Source organism: Orycteropus afer, unplaced genomic scaffold (assembly GCF_000298275.1).
Source record: "Orycteropus afer afer isolate SDZICR_OR568_19922 unplaced genomic scaffold, OryAfe1.0 scaffold00045, whole genome shotgun sequence".
Taxonomy (NCBI): domain Eukaryota; kingdom Metazoa; phylum Chordata; class Mammalia; order Tubulidentata; family Orycteropodidae; genus Orycteropus; species Orycteropus afer.
In genome coordinates this window covers 1,398,354-1,408,473 of record NW_006921632.1, presented here as the reverse complement: position 1 = coordinate 1,408,473, position 10,120 = coordinate 1,398,354, and the positions used below count along the sequence as shown (strand labels likewise).

Genomic DNA, 10,120 nt, shown 5'->3' with positions numbered 1-10,120 from the left:
TTCCTGTCCCTTTTCTGCCCAGTTGACACCCATTGGTGGCTTCTAGGGCACTGAGGAGTGAAAGCGCCTAGGGCTGGAGAATAGCTCTGAGTTGGGTTTGTGACTCTTACCTATCCCTGCCTCACAGGATTGTGACTCCCTAGCCCTTGCCCTCAAAAGCTTCAAACCCCTCAGGTAGCAGCAGGACCTTGTGATCTTGGCCCTTGGAGCTGAGATGGTTTTGCATCTTTATAGGAGAGCCTCAGATTCTTCCAGGTTGTATCACCCCCAAGTTAGCATATTCCCAGGCTCGCAGACTTAACACAGCAGGGTGGGAGACAGCTGGGCACAGAGGGGGAATTCCGTTCAGCATGGGCTCTAAACCCACAGAACTGACAGCCTCTGCTTCCCCACCCCCTCCTCAGGCTCCTGCGAGCATATCCCTTATCCTTGCCTGTTCCATGCTGGGAACAGAATTTTCTCAATTTTCTCCCCATTTTCCCTTCTGCCATTATCCTACCCCTCCTTTAAAAGGTTCTCCCCACAGTGGCACTGGACAGCTTGTCTTGGGGCAGCTGAGCCCTAGCCCAGCTCCTGGCTAGGAACCATGAGAAGGAAGCTCGGCACCCCTATGGTGTCCCTGTTGAAGATAACTGGTTTTATTAACTGAATGATTATGTTTTTTTTCACGGACCAAAATTTTTTTTGTACTGTGCCCTTATTGATGTCACCCAGTTTTAATAAAAGAATATTCTGAAGGATGGGTGCCCCTACCTACTGAGGGAGAGCTCCTCCTTGAGCTCTTTCCCCTCCTGTATCTTTAGCCACGCTCATGGTGTGTGTTCATTTATTTGACACGTTTATATATTGAGCACCTGCTGTGTAAGGCATAGTGCTAGGTGTTGATGCTATGGTAGAAAACAAGGTTCCTACCAAGTGAACCTCAGGCTCTCACCTTATTGGTTGCTTCATCAGTTCCAGTGGTCCAAGGAAGCCCCATGCTGGTTCAGTTTTCAGACTTCACTCAGAGCCCTGCCCCACTTCCCAAGTTAGGCCGGTACCTGTGAGTGGTCTGCTGTCTTCTCCCTTGTCCTCTTCTAACCTCCCCAGGACACAGGCCTTCCTACCTGGGATGAGCTGTCCTTGGGTGCCTGTGACCCCTCAGGGTTGATGAACCTGAGCTCCTCTAGAGAAGTTCACTTTTCGCCCAGGGTTGTGATTTAGATATGGACCAGGGCCTAGACAACCAGAGAGGTTTGCTTTCTGTTTCTGCCATTTTCTTTAAGGTTCCACTTTCATTGTCAGTAAGATTTCATCTCTTAAGACCAACAAGGAAGTGCAATGTTGTCATCTTCATACCATAGGTAACCAGCCCCTCATCATCAGAGTTTGGAAGACTTGCTCAAGAATGATTCCCATTAGCAAAGGCATGAAATTTTGCTTCAGATCTCTTCTGTCCACCTGTTGGCTCCTTGTTTTCCTCCTCTGTGGCATTAACCAGCTTGGTTCTACCCAAGAAGGGTTTAGAACATGGGTTGAGTACAGTCACATTCCAAAGTTGTAGTTAAAAATTAACTTTGCCTCCATAGATAAGAAAATGGAAGATGTAGTATGTGATTAAACCCACCAAAGATAAACCACTCTTTCCATTCTGGAACTTGGGGGTTTATCAGACTTGAGTAGGGAGAAGAGTTTATGGGCGTGGTAACTTGGAGTGGAAAAAATTGGTGTCAAGGGCATTGAATGGCATCTGTTTTTATCCAGGCTAATGACATGTAATGAATGGCTGATGGACCATTACTAAGTTCAAGTAAATCTATAGTTTGCTCTTGGGAAAGAACTTCAGTGGTATAGGTAACTCCCTGTGACCAGCCAATCCTTAATCTCTCTGCACCCTCTATTTTTACGTAAATGAGCAAATGCTTTGACTCCATACTAAAAATGGCTGTGGAGCAAAATAAGAATGTTGGAACCATTCAGGTTAAAACAAGGGGTATTTTATACATAAACATTCATTTTTCAGGGTTCCTATCCTATGTGCTAGGAGCTCTGGTAGCGTAGTGCCTAAAGGCACTTAATGCTAACCAGAAGGCTGGTGGTTCAAACCCACCAGCCACTCTTCAGAAGGAAGATGGGGGGGGGGGCGATCTACTTCCATAGTGATGCTGCCTCAAAAACCCAAGGAGGGGTCGCTATGAGTCAGGTCTGACTCGACGGCACATAACAACAACAACATCCTATGTATGTGCTTGGGACAGAAGCATCCATTCTCATCCATAATTAGTGCTCCCAGCTGGCAGCCTGGCACGGGTGTCATTCTCTCAGTGCCAGTTCAGTAAGAGAGTGGATATGTTGGATGCAACTTTGTTCTAAGGAAAACTGCTGACTGCTGATTTCATGTATGTTATTAAGGGAACTCCCAGGCTATGGGAAGAGAATATGGTGGACTTTTCTTGGGCAGTCCCTGGAACTTAGAAAATTATTTCTCGCCAATCTTGATCTCCTACCCACTACCCTTACCCAGTGGTTGCACACACAATCCTCTTTTCCCCCAGTACTTACCCTTTTGCCAGCCAGCAGCAGCCCAGGGGAGTGGAAACACCCACTCAGCAGTCTGCAAACCAGGAGGTCAGCACGTGAGCACACAATGGTGTCAGCCCTCTAGGCCAAGGTGCACAGACAGCGAGAGTGGTAGGCCTCTTGCTCCACTCTCCAGATCAGCCTAGAAACCAGGGCTCCCTCTTGGTCAAACAGATGGCTGTGGGCATTGGAGGACCCTGTAACTGCTGAATGTGTTCCTTGCATTCTCCCCTCCCCCCAAAATCACACACACCACTGACTCTCAATTGCAGCATTCTGAGATCACAAAGCTTCACAGAGGTCATGGCTACCCCTGAGGGTAACTGCTGCTTCAAGTCCTGCCTCCCATTTCTGCCTTCTGCAAACTAGCCATTAGCCTGAGAGAGGCCTTAGGACAGTAGCTTAGAAACCCAACAGTGAAGGGCTGTTGGGAGTTCATGGTTTCTCTAAGGCAGTGGACAATTTGTCTACTTTCTTTCCTCTCCTCTTCCTTCGGCCCTGAGTTTGCAAATGGAGAACTGTAGGCCACTAAGTCTCAAAGCCCTCCAACTTTGACCTTTCCCACCCTTCCACCCTGCAAGTTGTTCAGGTAGGGTCATTTGAGATAGCCCGTTGGTGAGAGACCCTGAAATGACCACTGGATAACCAAGACCTTGTCCCTAGGGAATCCTGGAGTCTCTTCCTATCCTTGGGCTGGTTTGTGCCCAAAGCAGGCCCTTACCCTTAGGTCTTACCTTTCAAAGTGGGCCCACCGAGCATTCCCACAGCCCTGCAGTGGAGCTAGTGTGGGACCAGTGATATGTGATCCTTGTCAGTGCTACAGGACAAACCTACAGAGCATTCTTGGGGGTTTTAGGAGGGCACGGGCCCTATAGTTTGAGGCTACCTTTGGAAAAAAAGCACTCCCGTATTTGCTAGGACTTGAGTAAAATTGATCCGTGCTGGGTGACAGGAGGGAGTGTGAGGAAATAAGTCACTGGCTCCTTATCTGGGCTGCTTCTTGGCAGACCTCAAAATCAGACCATGGGGTGGGGAGCAAGGGAGCAAACTGGGCTACTAAGAACCTTGCTGCCAAGGAAGGAATTCGCCAGCACTGTCGGCTGGCAAATCTCAGCAAATGCAGGGTTTGGTCTCTGTCCCATTCCTGTCCCCCACCTGTCCCTACCCTTTTCTCCCCTTTCCCTGGCTCTGCCAGACTCCCTCTCACTGGGTGCTTGCCTCTCCACCCACCCCTTGAGGGTGGGGCTTGGCTGCACCCACGTGTGGTGGAGTTAAATGCTCCTAGCCGGCAGAGGACCCAGGGCGTGTGGCACCTAGCCGGCTCCAGAAGAGAAGCGGCACCATGGCTGGCAAGAAAGTCTGCATTGTAGGCTCTGGCAACTGGTAAGTGGCTCTGTCAAGGGATATAGAGGGGAGGGTGGGTTGCTCCAAGCACACAGTGGCTTAGGGAGTGAGGCTTAGCAGGCAGGAGGCCTGCTTTTTGCTCCTGTGCTTACCACCCCCTGCCCCCGCGCCAGGACAGACGGTGCCCAAACCTCCCTTGGCTCTTGCCTGCTGGACAGCTGCACCTGTTCTCCATAGGAGGGAAGCCTCCAGGGTGCTCCCTGCCTGAAAAGCTGCTTGGGGTTGGGGAAGTGGGGGGATCAGAAGGGTTAACCCCTTTCTCCAGCAGCTAAATGTGAGACACGTTGAATCTCCTTCCTAGTGCCAGGTCACTGGGGACACACACACTCTGTCACGGGAGTGGGGTTGACAAGGAAGGCAGCGAATAAATAATCTGGTGGGCGGCTGTGAGAGACTGTCTCCTGACTAGTCAGCCGACACTATTCCCTCCCTCACGCCCCCACCGCTGTACCATACTGTGCCTCCCCCCCCTCCCCACAGGGGCTCTGCCATCGCCAAGATCGTGGGTGGCAATGCAGCTCAGCTGGCAAACTTCGACCCAAGGGTGGCCATGTGGGTGTTTGAGGAAGACATCGGGGGCAGGAAGCTGACAGAGATCATCAACACACAGCACGAGAATGTCAAATACCTGCCAGGGCACAAGCTGCCCCCTAATGTGGTGAGCCCTAACACCTAGCAAGGGAGAGGGGGAAGGAAGGCTGAGGAGGGGCAGAGCAGACTCACCAGGGGTCCCTTGCTGAGAGGGACCATCCCAGGTGGCAGCTGCACCTGGAAAGCTTCTGCACAGCACCTGTTTGATAGCCCCCAAACAGTTCCCTGGCCTCTTTCTGGGACTAAGGAAAACCCGAATGCATTTCTGCCCCCTTACCAGGGGTGGATCACCCAATGACGATGTAAGCGCGGGCTTCCTTATGCTTACTCAGATGAGTAAACCCATGCTTACTTTGCTTACTGGGCACTCTGTCAGGGATTGTAAATTTGAAAAAAAGAGGCTTTGATTCTGTAGGAAGGTGCTGTGGGGGTGGGAGACAAATGCCAGCCATACCTAGAAGCAGAATTTTTGATGTGGTGAAAAAATGTGAAATTATTCACTACAGATTAGTAAGTAAGCATAAGCAAGCAGTGCTTACCTTGCCTACTGAGTAATCTAATGCTGCCCCTTACAGGCTCCCAGGTGGGAAGGAGAGGAGAGGATGAGGAAGTTGGTCTCCATGGCAACCACAGACTGATTCTTGGGCTCCCAGATTTGGGGTCTGGTTAGTGCCACCTCAGGCTCTACTCCTGTTACTCATTTACTGGGTTATCAGCAGACTTAGAAGCTGCTTCTTGGACTTAAGGTCTTTGGTCAAAACCATGTGGCTTTCCCAACACCTGGAAAGGAGAAGCAGGGGAGGGAGCAGGAAGATCTAAGACTTCCCCTTCTCAGCTGGGTGCCCTAAGGAGCACAGTGATGAAATTTTACTCAGCCTCTCCCTTCTGCCAAGCTGGGGCCTCCTTTGGCCTCTCTCACTGTCCCACAGCCAATGGCTGGGAGAGAAGTGGGAAGAGGTTTCCAAGAGTCCTCAAGAGTCCAGGTCAGCAAGAACTGAGAGAGAGTAATGGCTGGAGGAAGGGAACTGAGTGTCTTGTTCCTCTAAGTTCAGCCCCTTCCAGATTCAGTCCCTAAACTTCCATTTCTTCTCCTTCATAGCCTCACTCTTTGGCTCCCAGATCTCCTGAATGGAGTTCCATAGGGGTTGAGAGAGGAGGTCTGCCAGGTCCATAAGCACCTGGTCACCCCCACAGGTGGCTGTCCCAGATGTGGTCCAAGCTGCAGCAGATGCTGACATCTTGATCTTTGTGGTGCCCCATCAGTTCATCGGCAAGATCTGTGACCAGCTCAAGGGCCATCTGAAGGCAAAGGCCATTGGCGTATCTCTAATTAAGGTGCCAGGGACACCGTCATGTTGATGGGGGTGGGGAAGCAGTGGTGCTAACTGGTGTGGGGCTTAGAGTGAGTGCAATGAGAACAGAAATGAGAGTACACCAAGTGTTTTCAGAGAGATTTGGTTTGGGGAGGCTTGAGAAAGCAGTCAGATGCTGGGATCCGTTGGGAAGAAAGAGGCTGATTAGGTAGTAGGTAAGAGACTGGTTTGGAGGCAAAGGTCTTAGGGGAGTTGAGGGGGTATAGAAGGGATGCCTGGGTGGCATGAAAAGTAGGCTGGTTTGAAGAGCATGAAAGAAGAGTTGGTTCAGAGCAGTGACCACCGGGATGGAAGTGTGACTAGGGAACTCAGAAGGGGAGCTGAGAGATGTGGATGAGCTGTGATGCCTTGGAAAGAAAGTAGGTTGGTTAAGAGTATGTGGATGGGGTTTTCAGATGGATTCCTTTTCCACACTTTGTCTGCTTTCCTCACAGCCCACTTTAGTGGGGTTGGAATGGGGCAGGACCTCTGGGAAGGAATACAGATGAATAGTGGATTTGGAAGGGGCAGGATTTCTAGGTGCAAAGTCCTCATGTGGGTATAAAGGGCACCTGGCCTGAGCTCCATCCTGTGCCCAGGGGGTAGACGAGGGCCCCAACGGGCTGAAGCTCATCTCTGAAGTGATTGGGGAGCGCCTTGGCATCCCCATGAGTGTGCTGATGGGGGCCAACATTGCCAGCGAGGTGGCTGATGAGAAGTTCTGTGAGACAACCATTGGTGAGAGCCCCTCTCCACCACCCACATACACAATGCAGCTCTGATGGCATCCCTTCCCCCATACTCCTTCCCACCCACCTAGTCACCTCCTTCCCATAAAGCAGGGACAAGAAGTCCCAAATATCAGAGGAGAGGGAGGGCTGGGATATACCCCCAGGGAAAGAGGTTGCAGGGCCTGCTTAGGACAGGTGTAGGAAGAACAGTCAGAGTCCTCCCTCCAAAGCTTTGCCCACTGCCTGTTTTAGGCTGCAAGGATCCAGCCCAGGGACAGCTTCTGAAAGAACTGATGCAGACACCCAATTTCCGCATCACTGTGGTGCAAGAGGTGGACACAGTAGAAATCTGTGGAGCCTTAAAGGTGAGAGGGGCATAGAGGAAGTCATAGAGTGGGAAGGGCCCAAAGGTGGTGCTCAGCTTAGCTACCCAGGGTTGCTGGTGCTCCAGGCTCTCACTCTTGGGGAATTGCTCCTGGTACCGAGAGTCCCATAACATAAGGAAGAACTGCAATAGCAAGGCCAAGGTCATTTAGGCCTGCCAGTTATTCATCATCAGACACTGGGGACCTTTCTTCCCTTTTCCCTCTAGCCCCTTATGGGCCATCCCTGTCCCTGGTTCCAGGGTTCCAGGGGATGGTTCAAGGGGAAGAGGAAATGCCCTAGGGGAGCTCCCAGGCTAATGGGAATCAAGATAGCCATGACATCTAGACAGTGTGATGGCCAGAACTATGGATCCTGGACACTACTCAGAGCTGTGGACATTGGGGCTATAGAACAGAATGGTCATAGATGGACAGGCCAGCTGGAAAGAAGAGTAGTTTTCATGAAATGTCTTCAAGGATGGAGTACAGAGCAGGGCAGGGAGCCAGGAAGCACAGGCATAGTCTAAGAGAAGTAGGGTACAGAGAAGGAAAGCCAAGAGGTAGAAACAGTTTAGGGGTCCATATACTATATACTTCACTTATGCATTGGCTGTACCATGCTGATGTAAGGAGCATGAGGCAGGTGCTGAAAACTCTAACTGCTGAGGAGTCCTCTTCTCACTCATAACTTTTATTCCTCAAAGAATATAGTGGCCGTGGGGGCTGGCTTCTGTGATGGGCTGGGCTTTGGCGACAACACCAAGGCAGCGGTGATCCGGCTAGGGCTCATGGAGATGATTGCCTTCGCCAAGCTCTTCTGCAGTGGCCCTGTGTCCTCTGCCACCTTCTTGGAGAGCTGCGGTGTTGCTGACCTCATTACTACCTGTTACGGAGGGCGGAACCGCAAGGTGGCCGAGGCCTTCGCTCGCACAGGAAAGGTGTGGCCCAGGGAGAAGGGAGAACAGAGGGTGGGCCCTGTCAAGATAGAAGTGTTAGGCAGAAGACACCTCCTGAGCAGAAACATTAAGACTGTTTGAACATTCTCACCCCTTCTTTCCAAAGACCCCACCTATCATCTGAGCCCCTGACTTTCTACCTCCTATTGACAGCCCTCCTCTCCTACTGCCACCCTTCCCCTACCCTGTTGCCTTCACAGTCCATTGAGCAGCTGGAGAAAGAAATGCTGAATGGGCAGAAGCTGCAGGGGCCCCAGACAGCCCAGGAGCTACACAGCATCCTCCAGCACAAGGGCCTGGTGGACAAGTAAGTATCTGCTGCAAGCCCGCTGGTTGAGGGGGCCACAGCCAGGAGTGTTCTCCCTGTCCATCATTTCCTTGGACCCTCCACCATCTGTGAAATGGGAGAGAGGGAACTACTACCTGTGTTCACAGATAATGAAATCAGAACTTGGAGACCTTCTGTGATATACCTATTGTCTCTTGGCTAGTTCAAGTCATCAGATTTGGGTCTTCTGAACTCCTTCCAGTCTGGTATTCTTTACTCTACATTATGGGGCCTCTGTGGAGCCTCTCCTTTCTGTCTTTTCCTCCTTGTCCTCTGCTATGTGGCTTGGAGCTCGGGGACACCAGAAATAAACCCATCGGACTGTAGCACTTTTATGTCTATCAGCCCCCATCTGAGCCTCTCCCTCAATGCTAACCCTTCTCTCTCCTGGGTGCTGAGGTATGAGGAGGATGGTCTCTGCTTCAGGGAACACAGAAGAGAGCTGGGGTGATTGGGCTGATCAGAGCAGAGCTCTGTTGATGTGGGAAAGAATCCTAGAAGAAGAGAGTATGAAACAGGGTTCAAAAGATCAGCTCATGGCTGATTAGGGTAAAGCCTCCTGGTAAAGGGAGCAGCCTCGGCAAGAGGATGAGAAAGAAGGAAACTGGCAATTACTGAGCACCTTCAATCTTATCTTCACTACTTTGTTATATGGGCCCTGTTTTATAGTGGATAACACTGAGGCTCAGGAGGTTTGTCTAATTTCAGCAAAACATTTAAGCCAGGGAGTCATGCCGGCAAGTTCAGTTAGAGAGGGAGCAGAGCAATTAGCAACCTGACCCTAAAACCCAGGGCTAGAGAGTTGAAACTCTCAGCAAGTGGAAACTGAGAGCCAGAGTCAGCCTGAGCTAGAAGGTGGACCGGTAGGAGAGTGGATGGAAATGGGGTAGACAAGGAGTGTGTTGTTGGGGGATGCAGACATGGAGAGGATGATTAAGCTAGGCTTCTCCCTCTCCACTCTAGGTTCCCCCTTTTCACCGCTGTGTACAAGATATGCTACGAGAGCCAGCCAGTGGCTAAATTCATCACCTGCCTACAGAATCATCCAGAACACTTGTGAGCAGGCCTGGGGCTGAGGCCAGGCTGCTGCTTTACCCCAACAAGGACAGGCAGAAGCTTGGGGCACCTGGCCACCATGATCTCCAGGACTCCCCATGGAACAGCCTCTTCTCAGCTTTTCACTGGAGAATAAGAGGCTCTGGGGCCCAGCTATTCATCTTGAGATCCTGAACCCCCTAAGAAGCCTGCAGCCTGGAGACACCACATCTTGGCCAGAAATGGCATACTCTGTCCCTCTCCAGATGTGAGGCTTTCTTTCTCTCTGTCTTCTGATAAAGGCAGGACCAAGCCCCATGGCTGCCTGCTTGGCAGGGGTGGTGGGGCATGGGCAAGTGCTGCCAGTTGCTGCCTCATACAAACCAGGAATCCTGTTCTCAAGCCCAGTTAAGTGGCTAAAGAAGTACCACAGCCACAGGAGGGATGAGGCAAGGGCTACCAGGGAGGGTCTGGGTTTTTTAGCTGACATAGGCCCTACGGGCCCCTTGGCTTTGACCTCTGCGAGGCCCCACACAGCATCAATGGATCTCAGTGTTAACAAAATACAAAGATCTCAAACAAGCCCCTTCTAGCTTCTCCTAGCAACATGTGCGTCCTCATAAACCTCTGGTCACTCCCTGTCCCCTCCCCCAGGCTGCCCTGGCACCACAGTTGGTGTCACACTGGCATCTTTGGCCCCAGGGCTTGCCACTCTCCCCAGAGACTTCCCAGTTCTAGTTGCCAGTTCCTCCTCATTCTGTGTGACCTTTCCAAGCCTTCACTCCCCCTCCCCCTCAGC

At 51.4% G+C, this 10,120-nt stretch overlaps 1 protein-coding gene across 1 annotated transcript; it reads left to right on the top strand.

Moving 5' to 3' along the window:
- Nucleotides 1-3,901: 3,901 nt before the first annotated feature.
- GPD1 (glycerol-3-phosphate dehydrogenase 1) lies at nucleotides 3,902-9,346 on the top strand. The gene is made up of 8 exons (XM_007937819.2): nucleotides 3,902-3,942; nucleotides 4,444-4,621; nucleotides 5,749-5,889; nucleotides 6,506-6,644; nucleotides 6,890-7,002; nucleotides 7,707-7,940; nucleotides 8,159-8,265; nucleotides 9,250-9,346. The coding sequence occupies exons 1-8, from the start codon at nucleotides 3,902-3,904 to the stop codon at nucleotides 9,344-9,346; spliced, it is 1,050 nt and encodes a 349-aa protein (XP_007936010.1).
- Nucleotides 9,347-10,120: the final 774 nt, after the last annotated feature.

Coding starts and splice junctions, on each gene's coding strand:
- GPD1 (XM_007937819.2), top strand. CDS start 3,902: ATGGCTGGCAAGAAAGTCTGCATTGTAGGCTCTGGCAACTG. Junction 4,622..5,748: donor ACAAGCTGCCCCCTAATGTG/GTGAGCCCTAAC, acceptor TCACCCCCACAG/GTGGCTGTCCCAGATGTGGT. Junction 6,645..6,889: donor GTTCTGTGAGACAACCATTG/GTGAGAGCCCCT, acceptor TGCCTGTTTTAG/GCTGCAAGGATCCAGCCCAG.